The 20,675-nt window shown below is 35.4% G+C and overlaps 2 protein-coding genes across 2 annotated transcripts in view; both read right to left on the bottom strand.

The window, feature by feature from the left end:
- Nucleotides 1-1,314: 1,314 nt before the first annotated feature.
- LOC113232153 lies at nucleotides 1,315-4,078 on the bottom strand. Its single transcript, XM_026466791.1, has 3 exons — nucleotides 3,956-4,078; nucleotides 1,724-2,464; nucleotides 1,315-1,362 (listed from the first exon to the last, which is right to left on the bottom strand). The coding sequence occupies exons 1-3, from the start codon at nucleotides 4,076-4,078 to the stop codon at nucleotides 1,315-1,317; spliced, it is 912 nt and encodes a 303-aa protein (XP_026322576.1).
- A 2,051-nt stretch (nucleotides 4,079-6,129) lies between these two features.
- LOC113232237 (scavenger receptor class B member 1-like) overlaps nucleotides 6,130-20,675 on the bottom strand; it is an 83,351-nt gene continuing 68,805 nt past the window's right edge. Inside the window, exons 4-12 of the mRNA XM_026466902.1 lie at nucleotides 19,423-19,567; nucleotides 15,354-15,495; nucleotides 14,250-14,450; nucleotides 13,969-14,088; nucleotides 13,142-13,265; nucleotides 12,028-12,171; nucleotides 11,827-11,945; nucleotides 10,899-11,027; nucleotides 6,130-7,088 (exon numbers count right to left, since the gene is read on the bottom strand). Coding sequence (XP_026322687.1) covers nucleotides 6,831-7,088; nucleotides 10,899-11,027; nucleotides 11,827-11,945; nucleotides 12,028-12,171; nucleotides 13,142-13,265; nucleotides 13,969-14,088; nucleotides 14,250-14,450; nucleotides 15,354-15,495; nucleotides 19,423-19,567 — 1,382 coding nt within the window. The 3' untranslated portion in view covers nucleotides 6,130-6,830. The remainder of the gene's footprint in view (nucleotides 7,089-10,898; nucleotides 11,028-11,826; nucleotides 11,946-12,027; nucleotides 12,172-13,141; nucleotides 13,266-13,968; nucleotides 14,089-14,249; nucleotides 14,451-15,353; nucleotides 15,496-19,422; nucleotides 19,568-20,675) is intronic.

Below are 20,675 nucleotides of genomic sequence, written 5' to 3'. Positions count from 1 at the left end.
AGGCACTGAGCCCCAGTCCCTATTTTCGCTTGTACGTTATGGTCGTGTCAATTACCTCGCGCAACACATGGAAAATCGTGAAAAATGCCTTATTTTGCTAATATAACGCATTTTTGCCAAATCATATATTTTTTTAAATTAAAAAATTAGTGCGTATTTGACCTCCATCTCACCTGATCGAAAGTGACTATGAGGTCGACGATTGAGCATGGACATCTAAATAATGTCTATTCACTCTCGCATTGAAAAGCCCAAGTTTTATCCGCTCAGGGAACAAGTCTGCAGGGAATTCCCTCCATAGCTAATATAAATAAATAATTGTCAGTTACCTGTAGTGACCAGCTGTTCAATGAATTGGTCTTCATCTAGCAGTGCGTCAGTGTCCGCCACGATGTACCACAGCTCGTTGTGTTCGCCGCCGAGGTTGCGGAGAGTGGTTATTGTCAATTCCTCTTCGGTTTCTGCCTGCAGAAATTTGTTCGAAACTTTAATAATTACTGTTGAGTGTTTTAACGAAGGTTATCTATCGAATTTTTTTATATAGTAAATTGCAATGATTTAGCACCAGTTTTATAAAGATATTCATCATAACTATACAGTACAGTACGTGAGTCATATTAGGGCGCCCGCTAGGAAATAATCTCAGAGGGTCGCTGTTATCGAAACCGAAAAGGAGGACTATATTGTCATAATTGGAATGGCACTGCACTCTCAAAATGAACGTGATCGTGTGTGTGCGTGCGCGTGTATGTATTTGTATAAAAATGAAAACTACGGCGGAGGAGCATTTGCAATACTTACAAGCAATGTATTCTCTTCTGGTGTATCTTCAAGCATTTCATCATCATCTTCTACTCCTAAATCGAATGTGACACGTTTCTTGGACTCTTTGGTCTTGCTTTCTTCTGAATAGTGAGTTTTAATTTTCTTGCCTGAAATCAGTATAATCAGTAGTAGGTGAAGTTGAAAAAAGAAAGTATTATTCTAGTATTCCCTTTCAGCCGTCACCTCCGGAAATCACGGCGAAATTTTTTTAATAAATTATCTTACCGGAAAGCAACCATTTTCTGCGGTTACTGCCTGTCTTCAATTTAAATTCAGAAAAGTCTTGTATAAAAATGTACAGTACAATGATTAATTTACCTTCTGCTTTGTTCCCAGTCTCTATTTTAGTATCAATGCTGTCCAGTTTTCTTCGTTTCGCAATAAGGAAGTGTCTCAAATCCGACGTATCATCAACTTTTGGACTTTTTGAAGTCAATTCCGAATTATCATTTTCGGAAATATGTCTTTTTTGGGGTGATACCTTATCTGTCACTGCTGTGGACTTGGATTGTGACTCCACAATTGTGGTGTTAGTTTCTGTAAAACTTGAACCAGTTGTTGGGAAAAGTTGCACATTAAGTTTCGTTGGTAATTTTTTCTGAACTAATCTAGAGTCTTTGAGAGACAAGTTTTCCATTGATTTGGAGTTACCGTAACTACGAAAGATATCAGATGATTTCTGAGGTGTTACAAAATTGTTAGTATTCTCTTTGAAATTTGACAAATTTTCCATTGACTTAGACAGTTTTATCATCTCAGTGATAGGGAGTGGTGCAAGTTTTTGAGGGCTAACCTTAGGTATGTCAATGTAGTTATTATCTGGTTGATATGCAAAGGAATTGCCATTGAAATACCTTACATTTGCATTAGGGAAAATTTTCTGTGACTTTTGACTTACACATGGCAATTCAAAGTCTTCTGAACTATTTAAACGGCCAAAAGTATGCTTTACTGCATTATACACATCAGGCTGTCGCCAAGTTTCTTTGAAAATCTGCTTATTGTTGGTATTGAAAACAGATTTTTTACCACTCATTGTGTCACGATTTAGCCCAAAAGCATTTTGATCGTTAATTACGGTTGGACAGTTTGAATCATTATTTTGCTTTTGGCCGAACACCTGTCTTTTATTACACATTTGTTGTTGTATCCAATTATTTTTGTTATAAGAACTCTCTCCTATTTTATTGATTGGATTTTCATATCGGAAGAATCTCTTTGGTACACCACTCGTAGGTCCATCCATTTCTGGTGACCAATAAGGCATATTTGGTTCAAAATTTCTCTGCCAGTCATGATTCATCATTGATAAAGGTATGGGGTAAGGCATATTTATGTAAGTATCATTAGGTCCCCCTAATACTGTCATATGTGGTGCCATAATTTGATTTGTTGATGGTCCCATATGATTAGGCATATTAGAACTAATATTTGAGCATATATTAGGGGTCATGGTTGGCCCAAGATTTGGTGTATATTTTGGAAAAGCAACTTGTCCAAATGAAGGAGTTTGGCGACCCCAACTTGAAAGTCTTTTGGGTTGCCAGGGATTGGTAGTGGGCTCTTCCGGTGGACAGTCTGGTTCAGGGTAGCTCAGCCATTTCACATGTTGAATGTCATTTTGTCTAGCTGTTCTTTTCTGAAACAAATTCCATGGGTTTATTTAGTAATTATACGTTATTATAAAATGTTATGCTAAATAAAATTGATAGCGATAGAAGTTTCTTAAAAATGAAGATCATCTGCTTCCATACGGTAGCCTGGTAGAAATTGCATGCAGTAAGCTTATTTTATAATATTTTGTGATATCTTTGTATTTTGTTTATACAGTGCAATGAAATATATTTTAATTTAAAACTGTAGTATTTAACTAAATAAATATCAGACAACATATACATTGCTCCGAGCCCAAAGTAAGTAACCAAAGCACTTGTGTTATAGAAATCGGAAACAACGACAGTGCCATGAACACCCAGACCCAAGATAATATATAAAAGTTTTTCGACAATGACCCGGTCGGGGATCGAATACCCGGGACCTCAGAAATGGCGACACTATGAAAACCAGTATGCAAGCCACTCAACCACAGAGGTCGTTGTTAACTATGACCACTCCCTCAGTACAGTACCCTAGTCACACGTAACATAGGGCCTTGGACACTGTGGCTCATGTGGCAATGACGCAGCAGATGAACTAGCCAAAGAAGGGTCGGAGACGGACGCTGTAGGACCAGAACCCATAGTGTCCCTCCCCTACCAGTGGTCAAGGACAACTATACACAAAAGTACAAAATCTTTTCATGATAACACAAGGACAACCCTTACGGTTTGTACATAGGCGAGGGAAGTACTCCCGACACTCAACACTAGTCTATCTCGAAAATTAATCAAATTTAAAAGGCAAGAGCTTCGCACTCTAACTGCTGCCCTAACGGGTCATGGTCCATACAATAAACATCTTTTTAATTTAGGTATCAGAGACAACCCTCTATGCAAAGCGTGCATGGAGGGGGAGGAAACGCGCACATCCTACTACAGTGCTCCGGCATGGCCAGATACAGGGCAAAGTACCTTGGAGTGCCGAGGTCGCTCCCCGAAATCTTCAGCAAACGGAGGAGGTCCCCTATTAAAAAATTTATACTCATAAACTGTACATTTGTTACGCTGAACTTTTACACCTAATAAATGTACACTTATTATACTTTTTTTATGACACCAAGAGACGGGACAAACACGTAGTGGGCCTGGCGGTACTCGACCTGCCGATCCATAACAGTTGCAAAGCTAGTCAAGAGCTTTAAATCGCAACGATCTGAGGGGTATTGTCACTGCGCTCGTTAACTTGAGCCTTAAATTGCCAAATCTCACGTACCCGTAATTTCGGCGTTAAAATTTATTGCTTTCACGTAGTAACAAAAAAAGTTTTCATATCGGTGGTAATTGACAGTCCAACTAGTAATCGGATTAAAATTGCAGTCACGCATCGTGGAAAACAGGAAGACTTGATGCTTGTCTCTTCGTCAGCGTTCACCACGCGGTCGAAATTTTTTTCACAAACTTTGTTAATTCGCAAATTTCAAGTTAGTTTTCGACTCTAAAGTATAAATATGGCGTAAAACACCCCAACTCACCTCCAACTCGTTTAAACTCCATACAGCTTCACCAGAAAGCGTGTTGAAGAAGTAAAATTTTCCTGGTAATCTTTGGCTGGGACATAATACCCAGCCATTACAATCACGTTTACTCATATTCATTTTTAAAAGCAAATGCAAACTACATAACAAATGTTTAGACGAACTTGTAACTTGAGAAGCAAGATAGGAAAGGTAGGTATTTATTTTCAAACTTCCACTTGAGAAAAAATTGCTAACACCCGCGAAATGAAAAGTAATTCAAACTGTCAATGTGCGTTTTGTTTCTCCTTTCTGCATATTGCAAAAATGGGATTTTATTAACTAAAATAGTTAAATAGTTCTTGTGACCAGTTTAGATATCAATTTAATTTTTTGATGAGGCATTGTTAAAATATTCTTTTTCTTTTTTTTGTTACAAATTTAAATGGTAATATTGCTATTTTACGTTCACTTGCTTACTTATGGGGAATAAAACTACATATCATTTTCTTTACTTTTTATTTCACTTACTACTTATATACGAAAACTTCTTAAAGCTACTAGTGAGCAAATAGTAAAATTATTAATTATTAGGAACGATCACAGCTAAATCTACCCATTCATCTAATCTACGTAACTTATTAAATACCATTTCTTTCAATTAAAATTGAGACTTACAAAATGATTCTTTCTTAAGTATGTAGTGAGGTAAAAAAGTATACATTCTTTGTCAATATGTTGTTCAACACAAAATGGTACAATTTTATTTAAATAAATTTGTGAGATTCTGCCGTCTGCGAACTAAAACGCGGTTAAGTGACAAAATACTTTTTTGAGATGTCGTAAAAAGTATAACCTAGTTTTATAGTACTGAAATAATAAATTGTTTAACTATACTTCAGCTATGCATCGTTAGGATAAGTTCCGATGTCGAACACGTTAAGTAATTTCACTGTTTTTAAAAAGAATTTTGTGCTTTATTTTTTGCTATTTAAAACGGTTTCTTTACCATTTGTCACTTGTCGCATTTTAGTTAATGGACGGCAGAATTCAGTCTATGTTCAAATTTTATTTATTAATCCACTTGAGAAAATGCCAAATAGAAAAATTATAAAAAAAATATTCTATATACGAGTGTTCTTAGAAAAAGATACAGTATAAAAAAAGATGGCAACATTCCGTTAGGTGTTTTAAGGCCGTATTCCAGAACTCTACTCAATACTCAAGTCAGGACTTGAGTATTGCAGTGAGCACTGAAAATCATACTCAAGTCCTTGCCATTAGGGTCGTATTTCCAGTGCTAGAAATCATACTCAAGTCATATCAATCAATCAGTCATCAATCAGTCTCAAATCATATTGAGTACATAGTATTGAGTCGTATCGTCGTCGTAGTCGTTCTGAAATACGACCCTAAGGGTCGTATTCTAGAACTCTACTCAAGGCTCAAGTCAGGATTTGAGCAGACTTGAGTATGATTTCAAGCACTGGAAATACGACTCTAATGGCAAGGACTTGAGTATGATTTTCGGTGCTCACTGCAATACTCAAATCCTGACTTGAGCATTGAGTAGAGTTCTGGAATACGACCCTCAATGTTTTAAATTAAATACAATAACACGCCTCATAGGGTAAGCAGCGACCCTAAACGTCTTTGTTTCTTCCATTCGCATCAGCCTCTTCATGTGTATGAATACCCATTTATTTTTGGTATTTTTGACCTGCCCTCACTACTATACAGCAGGATTGGTTCAAATGCATCTTTCTGGACACATTCTGTGTCGATATTATAAAATTTTTGTTATAAATGGTCGATATTATAATTTTCACATAGACGCAACATAAATGTTACAAATTATATATATAGATATATGAGTGTGTGCATCGTGGATAAAAAAAATATATATGAATTTTCAAAACACAAATATCGTTTACAATTTCATTATGACATACAACTGATGTCTGTAAGTAGTGATGCAACGAAAGTATCTTGGGGTCAACTCTCGATCTCCGTCGGACTTCCGTCCGAAACAATTACTGCCAAATAAGCAATACTTGACCAAATGAAAAGACGCGTGATGCGAATGAAGCTTCATACTTGATACTTGTCTTTTAATTTTGTCAAATATTACTTATTTGACAGTAATTGTTTCGGACGGATGTCGGACGGAGATCGAGAGTAGACCCCCAGAATCAAGATGCAAAACTAAATCTTAGCCGAAACGGAAACGGAAAAACGGATGCGGAAGTGTAAATACTATAAAGATCTCAACGAAATAGATTTTAATAGGGCTTGTTTTTTTGGTGTCATAATTGCACTTTTTTGGCCATTGCCCAGCAGTGTATACACTGTCTGTTGCATCACTAACTTTAAGTACGTAAATGTATATAATTGGTTGTACGTACAGTCAAGAGCACATCAAGCTTCACACATTGGGCTTAGGACCATTCTTGTTGCAAGCGGCATAGAGTTAAATTTAAACCTTTAGTGTTAAGATTGACACACATTTGACCCTATACTTTTTATTAATAAAGGAGAAATTAAAGGTTTTACTCAATATATAATTTCGTAACATTATTACGAGCATTATTAACAATATTTCAACAATAGCAAAACTGTATCTCAATCATCTATTTTGTCTAAAATTAGGTCGCAATACTTTGTATATATAACATTCAAAAACATACATTTAGTCTCAGTCTTTTACTTGTCATAATATCTCCTATAAAAAAAGGCATTTACATGTCGCATTTAATTTCTGAAACTGATTTGTGGTATTTGTGGCTCCTGTAGCGTAGTTATTTTAATTTTAATGGTTGATTTATTCTTTTTTTGCTTTCTTCTCTTAAATAAGTTTCAGAAATATATGCAATAGAATCAAAACGTCATTATATTAACTAGGTATCTTTAAAAACGCTTCCTTTTCATAAGAAAATATTTTATTCTTGGCTATATTATTCACATTTTTACTTTTAGAAATCAGAATGGAATTGAGGCTGTCATTTTTAAGCTTATGAAGATATATTTGTTTGGCTAGTAAGTAACAGCCTAAAAGAATCCCTGCTATGCTCATAACGATAGATAAGGGTGGCAGGACAACCACCATGAAGTAAATTGTCCATCTGATGATGCTTGGCAGGTTTACTTGGTTCTGGAACAAAGCAAAACAACAATATCATTTTTTTTAAAGTTCTGTTTCTGATTTGACAGTATTGGTTTTTGTTTAAATGAGCAGCAAGAATGCAAAAATGAGTAGCTATACGCCTGAAATTTTGCTTTTGTGGTTGACAGAGTAGTGTTAATATAATACGTAAAATGTAAATGTAAAATAACACATTTCTAGGTTCTTTCTCATCAATTTGTAGAATTTTGGTTAAAATATATACTATTGATTTGAAATGAAGAGACCAAGGAAAGAACCACAGAACAATAAATACAGTAGAAGTGGTTAGTTAGCGTTTGACGCGCGGCAACTATAGGTCTCGAAAGAACTATTTGAGTTCAGTCTCAATCACAGACTATTAGATGCTAATGGTCCCAATTTTGGCTTGGTAGGGTGTGGTTGTGTCATTCTTTCGTGCAAATTCTCTGAAATCGTAGAAAAATGCCTTATTGTGCTGTAGTGTAAAAATGATAGCTGCACAAAAAATATTACCCGTGGTGGTTCATTTAATCGGAAAGTGATATTTTAATAAATTTTCAATTTTCTGTTTATCGAAATAATTTTTTTGTTACATGAAACGAAAGTAAAGCTTATACCCCTGCAATATGGTCGCTTCTTTTCTGGTGAAAAAAAATTAATAACTCCAAATCGTCGTCGTTCAGCAATTAAACGCTAGATGGCAGCATATTGATTGAAATTTCAATATAATATTAAATTATATTAACAATCCATGCTACGGAGGCTGAATTTGTTATTTCTTTTTAAATTCGTAATTACGACCAATCGATATCAAGACTTTGTAGTGTTTCAAATTAAAAATGTGTTAGTTTTGACGACATCGGTTCGAGGTTTAAGGAACTTTCATTGTTTTTTTTCTTCCATGGAAAGAACGATCAAAGTCAGCTAAAAACATGTTTTGAAGTAATATCGCCATCTAATTCGTTAAAAAATAAGGTTTAATATGTCGATAAATTATAAGTTTTGTTTTGGGCATAAAATGCTTGAGACTAAATGGTAAAAAAGTTGAATAAGATTTATAAAGGTTCTTTAAGTAAAATGGAATACATAAGGTTACACACATTATGTCAATATTGACTTTATTTGGGGTAGCATTTTTGCATGTCTTTTTCACCATAATTGAACAGTTTTCCAAGTGAAAAATTACACTAGTCTACAATGCAAAAGTATCCGAAATAATTTTAACTAATTTCTGCTTGTCTATACATGCTAAATACGATTTGATAAGTAAAAGTAATTTATTAGTTTAAGTTTTCAAGATACCTCCTATCTCCCAAATTTTACGATTCTACCCTCATTCAACTTGACAGTGTTCATATTAACTTTATTAGTTGGCATCAAATGTTAAAAATATCGTACATTAGTGCTCTGTTCTGTATTACTGAATAATAAATGTGCTAAAAGTGAAAAAAAAGTGAAACTAAAAATTATTTTATAACATAATGTCTCGGAAATGTGTGAATAATCCCGACAATTTTTGTTACGTTTGCGGAGAGGTGATTTTTAATAAACAAAGGTGTTCTATATCGCCTATGATAAAAAAAGCCTATTCTTACTACTTTAACAAAGACATATCACACCAGGACAAAGGCTGGGTTCCACATTTCTGCTGCAATTCGTGTGCTACAGGTTTGAGAAATTGGCTGAGTGGCAAAAAAACATCACTTCGTTTCGCAGTGCCAATGCAATGGCGGGAATCGACAAATCACGCAACTGATTGTTATTTCTGCCAAACAACCACAGTATTCGGAAAAGGTAAAGGTGTTTCTAAAAAAAAGAAAAGTGCCATAGTATATCCAAATGTACCATCGGCTGGTCGCCCTCTGCCGCATAGCGATCTTCACCCAATCCCCAAACCTCCTAAAATTAACGACAACAAAGATGAAATCACATCTACTTCACCATCTATTTCCTCAATGTCAGAATACGAAGTACCTACTACATCATCACAGCCACACATGATAACGCAAGCTGAATTAAATGATCTTGTAAGGGACTTGGAATTGCCAAAGAACAAAGCAGAACTTCTAGGCTCGAGACTGCAACAGTGGAATCTTTTAGAAAGTGGTGTGGCTATAACAGCTTTCCGTACTAGACAAAAAGAGTTGATACAATATTTTGAAATGGGCAAAAACACGCAAAATAGGCGCTTTGTCGTCGAGTTGCGGATACCAGCCCGTTGCACCAAGTACCAAGTACCAAGTATTTTGAAATGGTTGAAAGTTTAGTTTTTTGTAAAGATATCAGTGGTTTGATGGGAGTTCTTAACATTACATATAAACAGAATGAATGGAGGCTTTTCATAGATAGCTCTAAATTAAGTTTAAAAGCTGTTTTGTTACATAACCGAAATATTTTACCTTCAATTCCTATTGCTCACGCAGTCCATATGAAAGAGACTTATGAAAATATGAAAACTCTTTTGTTGTGCATTAAGTATAATGAACACCAATGGCAAATCTGCGGAGATTTGAAAGTCGTAGCTCTGCTGCTTGGGCTACAATTAGGCTACACAAAATTTTGTTGTTTTGTTTGCGAATGGGATAGTCGTAATAGAAAAGAGCATTATACAAAAAAGGTATGGCCACAACGTCAGTCACTTCAACCTGGGCAAAAAAAATGTTCAAAATAGCCCTTTAGTTAATCCACAAAAAGTGTTACTTCCACCATTACACATAAAACTAGGGCTGATGAAAAATTTCGTAAAAGCGATGAACAAAAGTGGAGCTGCTTTTCAATACCTACGCCAGAAATTCTCAAGATTAAGTGAAGCTAAGATCAAGGAAGGTATATTCATCGGTCCGCAAATAAGAAATTTATTTAACGATGTTAATTTCGACTCTGTGCTAGAAGGTAAAGAAAAACAAGCCTGGAACGATTTTCGCCTTGTGGCAAGAAACTTTTTGGGAAATAAAAGAAGTGACAACTATGCTGAGCTTGTCGAAAATATGTTATCATCATACCAAAAACTAGGTTGTAATATGTCCTTGAAAATACACTTTTTACATTCTCATTTGGACTTATTTCCGGATAATTGTGGGGCTTTAAGCGATGAACATGGGGAGCGTTTCCATCAGGACATCGCAAACATGGAAAAACGATATCAGGGCAAGTGGAACGTTTCAATGTTGGCGGATTATTGTTGGACTATTTATCGGGATGTTCCAGAAGCAGAATATAAGAGAGCTGCAAATAAACGTCGTCGAAATTCTGCTAATGAATAGAATAACAGTAATTTTTTTGATATTTTTGCATAATTTTGTATTTTTTTATTTCTAATAAATGGAAACTAATTTATATAAATAATTATTGTTTTCGTTACCAGCATGTGAAAATAAATAAAAAAAACTACTTTGCTCGAAGAATACTTTTTTAAAGTCAAAATTTGTAATTTAGTGTTATTTTTTCCTACAGTTATCCTCAAGTGACTTTGACTAGTCTTTCCCTGGACCATTTAAATGTAATGTGGTCTCTTTTTGTTTTTAAATAAAGAGAAACCAGATTTGTACGTTTCCTTAATGATATGCAAATTTCAACTTTTCCTTGTCCTAACTACAAAAGCAAAGATTTGCAGGGAAGTATATTTTATTCCTTTTCTGATAGCCCACAAACATAAATCGCCTTACATGGGTGTAATCTAACTCAAGAACGTAACCCGAAATTCAATTGAAAACTTTGTTTACATCATATACGTTTAGTTCAGTTAGTGGTCCGTCATTTTCTTCCAGTAGTAAAAAGGAGAGCATATTGAAATGTTGAACTTAATATTATAACACTTACATATTCCGCCCAAAATAATGGAACGACCAAGTTTGAAAATTTTCTATATTCAATTGGGAAGCCAGACATGTCGTGAACTCTGAGATTGCTCTGCATTCTTGCGACTGATCTGAACGGTATTCCAGTAAGCTGGAACATAATAAAACAATCATAGCTTAGAAATATACGTTGTTAGCTTAGAAACATAGTTGCCTTTAGATAGAATCAAACGCAAAAGTCTACCTAATATTACCTCTTGCCCTACAACAGCTTTGCCAAAACGAGTAAAAGGTAATCATCAACCCATTTATGCGTGGGCACGGGTCTCCTCTCAGGCGAGTGTATAGGCTATAAGCCGCCACGCTGACCCAATGCGGGTTGGACTTCACACGTTTTCCGAGGGCTATAAACCTTCTTCAAGCGCAGGTTTATGCGATGTTTTCCTTCACCGAAAAGCTCATGGAAAATTTCAAATTAAATTTCGCATAATTCCGAGAAAAGCAGAGGTGCGAGGTAGGATTCGAACCTATGGCTTCTCCTTGAGACGTCATACCATTACGTTACCACGGCTACAATAAGGGTCTGTTGTGGTTTATAACCATCGGTAGAGGAGTACGAAGATGGTAGTAGCAGTTAATCTATTTGGTTGCTTTTCTATAAGCCCCATTTCACCAGGCTCAACGAACAATGGCTGGAAATAAGAGTCTTCTCTTTAGAAGCTTAGTGCCACCCAAGATTGCCGTAAGTCAGTTGTATCCCGGGATGGAGAAAGGTCAATGGCACACTTGCCTCGACCAGGTTGAGGATGTCTTTAAAAAAAACAAGAATAAAGGGGAAGCGAAAAAGGTATGTCAGAGATGTAACAAGAATTGCTTTGTTGTCTCTACTTGCCGCAGTTTGAGACCAGCATTTTTTACAAACGTATATTACTTTACTTTAAAATACTTACAGGCTCTAAAACGACGAAAGAATTATGAAGGTTTTCGTCTGGTTGAAGTCCGGTAACGTACATATCCTTTGGCGGTGTACCGGTATAGAAATGCGGATAGGAGATGACCATGGGGAAATCTGGAAAATAAAATCTTGTGTAAAAAATAAGTGTCAAAGAACGATACACCTATAATAGAGTGGCATCTGAGAAAATTCTTACCATAATAACATTTAGAACCGTCGCTCAAACCAGGTGGCAACGAAGGTACTGTATCGTAACAATCCGTAACGTTAATGACTCTGTCAAATACAGACTCGGATAGATTGTATCTGTATACTGGCACGTTGTCTAGAATAAATTCACCTGTAAGATACATAAGATACATGTCAAATACTTTAAAAACAGAGAAAAACAAATACAGGTTTCGAAAAACTATGGTAGGTATTAGACATAACTAAAACGTTAATAGAGAAATTAATATACAGTTCTTAGGTTTTCGCGATTGTTACACAAAGGAAATGCGTATATTTAGTTTTCAAACAAATCTCTTTATAGATCCCATTGTCACGACTGACTGACATGTTACCATGTCAGTCAGTTACACACACCATCTATCTGGTGATCAAAAAATTATTTGATCTTCAATGACAAATTAATAGGGATTCCAATAAGCAATAACGTGTCATCTCATAAAAACTTGAACTTTGAGATATTAATGCCAAATTGTAGCTTATCGTCTTGTCTACATTTTAAGTGATTCGAAATATCCAAATAATAAAAAATGGTAAAAACAGTTGCCATAAATCCATTAGCTACAACCATGAAAAAATATTTAGGCGCCATTTTCTCAAAACTATGATCATGTTGGTTGTACGTTACTGCTTACTATTATTAATAATTTATTAATAAATTTTATTTGCAACACCCTAACTGGGTTATGGACAATACAAAATTTTATTGAAAGATCTTCTTTTTATAGTGTTTGTTTCAGTGCTGTGATAATCATGTTATGTTTTCTTTTTATGTTTAATCTGTATTTGTGTTATATCAGTGAATAATGTGTTTATCTCTCTACCTATCTAATTAACAACGTCCTTCCCAACGTATGATTATGGCGAATCCAAGTTTTTAAAAGAGGTAATATTTATACGATAAATGTACTTGTACCTTGCTTAATAATAATACTTAATATGCATACACAATATCTCGCCTATAGTACAATTCTTACGTTTCTGACCTTCTGACATAACTTTTTGCTTCCTCATCATCAAATTTTTCATATTTATCATTACTTTTCCAATATTTTATTCCATGCAGCTTAAAATACACTTACTATCAAAATAAAGTGGCATCAATTTGCAAACAGTCTTTCTCCAATACAATAAAACGTCATCTTTCTTCAGTCGTTGTTGATACATCACTCCTTCCGTCGACCCGACGATGCGATCTGGGCATTGCTGAAAATTTTCAAATTATCGTGTTTAGGAAAGAAATATGAGCAAACGCCCGGACGGAATGACTCTCATCCCCTGGAATATGGGCCGGGCGCTGGTGTGGGACGCTACGTGTGCCGACACACTTGCCCCACCCCATCTCCAGCACACCAGTAAGAGGGCTGGGACCGCAGCTGAGCTGGCGGAAAGAACACCTCAGCTCCGACTACCTATTTACAGCCTTTGGTGTCGAAACCCTTGGGGTCCCGGTACCTTTCATCTCTACTAAATTTTATCCAAAAAATTAATAGACTGTCTGCGACACTCAAGGGCTAGCTTGCCCAACGCATTAGCATAGCCATACAAAGGGGGAACGCTGCCAGCATCTTGAGTACCTTGCAGCGGGGATCCAAATTTATACATAGAATTTAATCCTAGTTTTACTTTCTAGTATTTAAGCTTTTATTGTACCTTACCTGCATATTATGAAAATAAAATAATAATATACAATATACCTCATAAAGTACATTTCACTATGGTCTACAATTTCATATATATGAATTATAGATTGCCTTGCTTTTTTTCATGTATGTCGCAAGCGATACGCCAACACAGTTGTAGTGCCATTCCGAGCTTTAAATTGCAAAGGTCTACTACTTCGCCGCTCGCCTTCAAACGTAATTGATAAATCTATTATATATTAAATTTGATTGAAATATTCACTCACATCGGCGTCATATCCAGGCAGTTGAGATTGACCTCTATATTTATCGATCTTGAAAAATTCGGAATGTCCATGATTGGAACCGATTTTTACTGTAACTATGTCCGTAAAGTCGGAATAAATCTGCGAAAAAATAATTAGTAAAGAATTATAAGTAAAGAAAGGTTAACTCGAAATATCTTCGATTAAAATAACGGGCGCGTGTGCACTACACTTTACAGTGTATTGTACCTTATATTGTTATTTATTAGACATAGATGTTTCATGAATACATTTTTACTTACTCTCGATAACATGCCCATATTGTTTACGGGCACTAAACCAGGTGCTAAGTTTTTAGAAGTATCTAACACGGGTTCTTTATAATCCCAAAGATATTCATAAATTGTCTTTTTTATAAACATTTCGCTACCATGCGAACTAGCTAGGAAACGAAAACCAGTACGCACTATGTAATTGGCATCGTGGAGGTAGGATGCTATGCCCTGTAATTAAAAAATAAAGATAATAAACACAAAAATTACAAATGTTATCTCGATTTTTGGGTGAATAATAGTTTATTTTGGTAACATTTAAATAATTGAACAATGAAATCGACCAAGGACTTAAATCCATGGTCATGAAATAAATTTAAAAAAGGAACAATCAAAATAAAATTCTTTTATTTCCTTAAGTCTGCTTTTTGTATTAATTCATGAATTAAAAATTTGTTTACAAAAATAAACTTGTTTTTAGCTTCAACAAAATTAAATGTTGAAACCTTAGAATAATAACGAATCTTGAAACATTGCTGATTACGAATTCAATTTAATTGTATTCATTGTGACGGGAACACAAAATGCGCGGGAATAATAAACTTTTGCAAAACTTTTAGAAGAAATCATTTCGACACATTTTATTATTTTATAGAAATATTACACTGAATCATGTTGCCAAACATTTTCACACAATTGAAGCTAAATTATTCATAGTAATGGAATAGTTTTCTCACATTATATAAATATTAACAATAATAATCACTATGCATCAAAGAAAAATACGTGCAGCAAGGTTACAAATTTTATGTTTGTACCTAATAATTGTATTGTTTACGAAATGTAAAACAGTCGTGTTGCTATAATGCGATGAACATGATTTAAGGAACCTTGATCTTGGTAGTTTTTAAAGTGCAGACATTTATGTTTGTACTTATAGAGCACTTCGTGTATAGTTAACATTAAAAAAGGCTGTACAGGTAAGTACATATGTAAACTCGTAATATAATGTAAAAATATTGTGATATAAAAGCATCATTGAGTACACAATGTACGATAATGTAGGAAGCTGATTTTGAGCTATATTAAGTTGGTGGCGCTGTTTTTCATAGAATAATACAAGGTGAATATTACCAATACAGCTAAATTAGGCACAATAAGCGTAGCGTTTATGTCTATGTTGTTTTGTTCTGGCAGGTATATAGGATATCTTTTAGCAGTATACGTTAAGGTTGAGTTTTCGTTGAATTTTATGTCGTAGTGAAGTAGCTTTTCTCTGAAAAAAAAAAAAACAAATTTTCAATTATATACATCTGAAAACACCTTCGGCAGTGTTCAGCAATTTACACCTTTCAAAAATTAGACTTTCATCTTCTCATACAAATCTGCGTCAGTTAGTAAATAGAATAAATATTAATTAATGCAACGATTCAAACATATAAAACACAGAGTAAAAAACAAAATATTGTCAAAATACAACACGCTGCATAAGAAAATTAGCTATTACAAAATAATTTTCTCTACATTGTAATATTCATTATCCAATAAAAAGTTGTTGAGTAGGGTTGTTACAGTTGATGCAGAAAGACGTATCATACAAATCGATATGTTATCAAAAAATGTACGCTCTACCTATCTTTTGAAAACTGTGCGTCATACGGTGGCAGACCTCACCGTGTGGAATCGACCAACTTTGTATATACAAATTAAATACTACTAGAAATATACAACCATGGTGCACTCGGTCGGGCGGTGGCAACCCAACGGGTGAATGCTTGCTTCTTAAGTACAGAGATAGACGATTCCAATTCCTGTGGCTGTATTTGCTATAAAATCTAAAATCGAAACTTTGTTGAGTTTGACTGTACTTTTATAAGTAAGTTTTTGCTCGTATTTTGGTTATGCAGGTTTTTTACCCGCTGTACTCTAACGATCTATAATAACAATAAATACCTCCCCAGCTAAAAAAAAATTGCATCATTATTGAGTCACCGTGTATTTCTACACGTGATACTTACAAATATTAACGTTTGACGTCATAGCTTTTCGACGCTTGGGATAAGGCCACCGTGGTCATTAATATTAAACAATAGACGCTAGTGATACTAATGTACCGGTAACCAGACAACTGCAGTACCTACTCCGTCGTATTGCAGAGCTCCCTTAAAAGAGTCCGTCCAGGGTACTACTGCCACCTTACTTACATATTTCTGCTACCGAGCAGTAATGCCAGCACTACTGTGTTCCGGTTTTGAGGAGTAAGGGTGCTGGTGAAATTACAGGCACATGGGACTTGTCAACTTATGTGACGGGCGCAGTTAGTGATGAAAGAGGCTCAGTCTTTTGAGGCCTTTTGAAAAACCTCGACTAATTTCCAACGCCTCACGACAAGTCTAGTCTTTTATCTTGAGTCGTAAGACTAAAACTGAAGACTAATTCGAGTCGAAGTCCTTTAACCTTAGGAAGCCTAAAAGACTTATAGGACTAAAACGACTAAAAAGACAAAAACGACTGGCGCCTCTTAGCCTCGGGAGACGCGGGTCATGAGCCGTATGGCGTGATTTTATTTCTACCCACAAGGTATTTATTTTACGATTTTTATTATAAGTAAATAAACGTGATTATTTACTACATACTACTTACGTCATTTTTATTTATAAACTTCGGGTTTAATAAGCCATAAAATAGGTATAAGTCCTTTGCAAGCAACTCGAGTCGTTTAAATCTTTCAAGTCGTTCAAGTCTTCTGAGTGTTTTAGTATAACGGCTGAGTCTTATTAATAAAAACTCGAACCCCAGTCTTAATTTTAGAGTTGAGTCCTGTAAAATGGAGTCGAGTCGTTATAAAACGTTTTAAAAGACTGAGTCTCTATCATCATTAGGCGCAGTGGCAGTGCCCTTCAGGTCTTTGCGATTTAACGTCTGAGTGGTACTGCAAGTGTTATAGATAGGAGTGTCTGTCTGTGCCTTACCATCAGGCGCACGACTTCTTCGTTCCACCACTAGATATTATAAAAACAAAAAATCTAAAGACATACAGTCATCGTCATCATCAGTCAGTCATCCGGCTCGAAGGACCAATCTTAGGGTTCTAATGGGATGTGAAACAAAAGGTGGACTGTATTAATAGAACTGGTAAATTCGCCGTCTCAATTACATAGATCGGTTGCAACTAAATGGAAAGGTCATCCTTTGGTGGCTTTCGATGAGGTGAGTGCCGTCGACGCGACGCGAGAGCACTACGAGATTATGCGAATGTTTGCGTTTGTACATGTCGCGCGGCGGGCGGGCACACATATAAACCGTGTTGTTGCGTTTCTTTGGAGGTACATTAGGTACTTTCTTATTATACGACTACTAATGTCTTAAAAGTCTATATATAAGTACTCAAATAGCTTTGTTTGATTCCGTACAACAGTGAAATATGAAGATTTGTAAAGATTTGAAATATAAAGAGTTGAATCAATCATTTTCGGGAAAATCTATAAATGATACATATACACTATATATGTATCATAGATATATATATTATAGATATACACTGATTACTATACTGTGTGAAAACACGGTTCCTAAACATTTTCCCGATAGAAAAAGAAACAAACTTATCTCGAAATTCTATAAGAAAACCGGTGTATTCAATAGGTACTTTACATATACCTTTTTTTAAATATCAACTGGACTACATAGAACATGTATACTACGATATACATTTTTCAAATGTCTTTAATTACATTTGTAAAAAAAATAATTCTAAAATAAAGACAGTGCGCCCGCCGCTCGACCTAAGCAAACTGAACCGTATTAGTACGGGAATTTTAATTCAAACTGAGGTAACATCGATTCTTAATACGCAATAGACAATACTACCGATATATTAGGATGGGGGCTTAAAGGATGGAAAAAAATAAATAGTATATGGATGGGGGTCATGACATAACTAGACGATAGATATAAGTCAAAGATCATTTATTCCATAGGTAAAATAAATTTACACGTGACAACGTCACATTTACATTACATTAAGCTACTGCACTACGATGACTTCCCTGAGAAGAACGAGGAAGAAACTCTAGGGATTGCTCTGTTCAAATAAACTTAAATGCTATGAAGTGGATTCTGGAGCCGTGTCGTCTTTTCATACATCTTTATCTAACACGTAGTCTTCAATTTTGTAATATGACTTTTCAATCAAAATATTTTTAATGTCGTTTTTAAACTTAGGAAATGATAATCTTAATATATGCTCCGGAATCTTATTGTAAAAACGTATACAGTTCCACATAAAAGAGTCGTTTACCTTGGTTAATCGAAACCGTGATACCATGAGTTTGGACATCCTCTTTCTTATTGAAATTATGTATATTTTTACGGGCATATCATTGACTTTTTGTAAGTCAATGGGGCATATAAAATATTTGAGTAAATGTACTGTGATGCCACAGTCATGATACCAGACTCCTTAAACTTTTATCTGAGAGAAACCCGAGAGCCCAGACGGTACACAAAACGAATAGCTCGTTTTTCCAATACAAATATGGTTTGAATATCTGCCGCTTTACCCCACATGAGAATCCCGTAGGACATTATACTATGGAAGTAACTGAAGTAAACTAGTCTAGCAGTACTAAGATCGGTAAGCTCACGTATTCTGCGGACTGCGTATGCAGTGGAGCTTAATCTGCTGGCCAGGGAAGATATTTGTGGAAACCATTGAAGTTTACTATCTAAGGCCACTTCCAAGAAGACTGCTTTATTAACAAGGTGTAACTTTTCTCCGCTTATTTCTATGTTTGAACTAGTCGATTTTACGTTAATAACTCGCGTAACGTCATTTTGGTGAGAAATTGAAAACTTGGAGAAGACAAAACTATTGATTATGACCTCACGTTTAGGTTGTAGGTTGGGGACTTCCCGGGCTTTCGAAAGGCATTTCAATTTTATTCGAGCAGTGTCTGTCTCATTTAACTCAAACTTGCATCATTACTTTCTTTGAAACTCAGTTAACGAATGGCATACAGAAGAATGGTGACTTATTGTAAGATGTAACACTACATAATCTGCCAAGTCAGGAGTCAAACGGTTAAGAACTGAAAGCCATTCTGTTACATTGGTTAAAGTAGCTACTAGCCATAGAGTGTCTTGCTTGATGTTTCCTTTAGTCAGATATTTAAGTAGAAATCAGAAAAATGAAACAACTTACAAATAAACAATAGGTCCAATTTCTTCTACGTTCATCTTTTCGTCTAAGCCCAGCATAAACCTCTCATGATTGGTCACGTTAAAGACTCTAACTCGCAGAATGACCTCGTCTGGAGGGGCGGCCCACCATTCGAACGGGGGGAATCCTGGAAAATGAAGACACATTCGCTGATAAAAAGATCTTGATATACAAAGGAAATGAAACTTGTAGCCTGAAATTAAAGAGAAAGCTCGGTCCACGTGTGTTCGTATGTAATATATTGCTTCTTATAAGCAGTTAGGTTTACATTATTCAAGGACACGTATTTTTTCTTCAAGAATTTCGATGGAATGAAGCAAAGTAAGAAGAAAATGAATTAGAGAACGATTCAAAATTCCAAAAGTGGCCAGGATCCAGAGAAAAGGGTGATAAAAAGGTGGAATGACGTTGAAAGAAGTGGCATCGTCACAAACTGTTTTTGCGGATGTAAATTTTTTCAAACAAATTAACGTTTCGTGCCCCTTACATGGTCCCATGACCACGACTGACCATGGGACAGGGTAAAGGGCCGTGACCATGGTACTTTTAAAAGGCCCAAAACAATGTTTTGTGTGAAAAAACAAAAATATACGCGGTTCATATCAGAAAAAATAGTTTTATTTCTTACGTGTAACAATCGCGAAAACCTCAACACTTGATTTTTAGTCCTCAGTTGCTTCAAAAACTCAATTTGCCTGTTCCCGTAAGTTGCCCTCGTAACAAAATTACTCCATTTCGCATTTGACTAAAACCGTACTTGACTCAAATTCGCTTATTGCATCGGGTATATAACCAGAAATAAGAGACGAAATATATTTAATTTGTTTGAAAACTATTCTGCCATATCATTACTGCGACAACTGCGCTCCGATTGGCCAGCCTGAATTCGAAACTATTGACGGGTGTCGTCTTTTGGTGTCGTCAAACGTTTCACTTCAAAAAGACCAGTTAACTTGAGCTTTGCTATAATGGACGAAAATTTATATATATTATATATTTAATTACCGATAAAATTTGATTCTGTTTATTTTGTAAATAGTTGTTTTGCTGTTCTTCCCCACACCATCGAATGGAACAGCACGCCATTGTTAGAAATATTATCTTTATTACAATAAATACATTATTTCGTTTCTATTTCTGGTTATATACTCAATGTTGCAAGGTTATGTAGGACGGTAAATAATTACAGTCACATCATTGATATTCACCGTGACTCTCCTCTCAATATCCGTAAA

This window comes from Hyposmocoma kahamanoa, unplaced genomic scaffold (assembly GCF_003589595.1).
Source record: "Hyposmocoma kahamanoa isolate Upper Pololo Valley unplaced genomic scaffold, ASM358959v1 67, whole genome shotgun sequence".
NCBI classification, from domain to species: domain Eukaryota; kingdom Metazoa; phylum Arthropoda; class Insecta; order Lepidoptera; family Cosmopterigidae; genus Hyposmocoma; species Hyposmocoma kahamanoa.
The sequence above is the reverse complement of the archived record's forward strand: the minus strand, read 5'-3'. Positions and strand labels throughout refer to the sequence as shown.

Bases quoted from the DNA above. Each gene is read 5' to 3' on its own strand.
- LOC113232153 (XM_026466791.1), bottom strand. From the start codon at position 4,078: ATGAATATGAGTAAACGTGATTGTAATGGCTGGGTATTATGTCCCAGC. The intron at 2,465-3,955 runs GTGAGTTGGGGT...AATTTGTTTCAG, and splicing joins GGAGTTTAAACGAGTTGGAG to AAAAGAACAGCTAGACAAAA. The intron at 1,363-1,723 runs GTAAGTCAAAAG...CAAGTTTTACAG, and splicing joins AAGACTTTGAATTGCCATGT to AAACTAACACCACAATTGTG.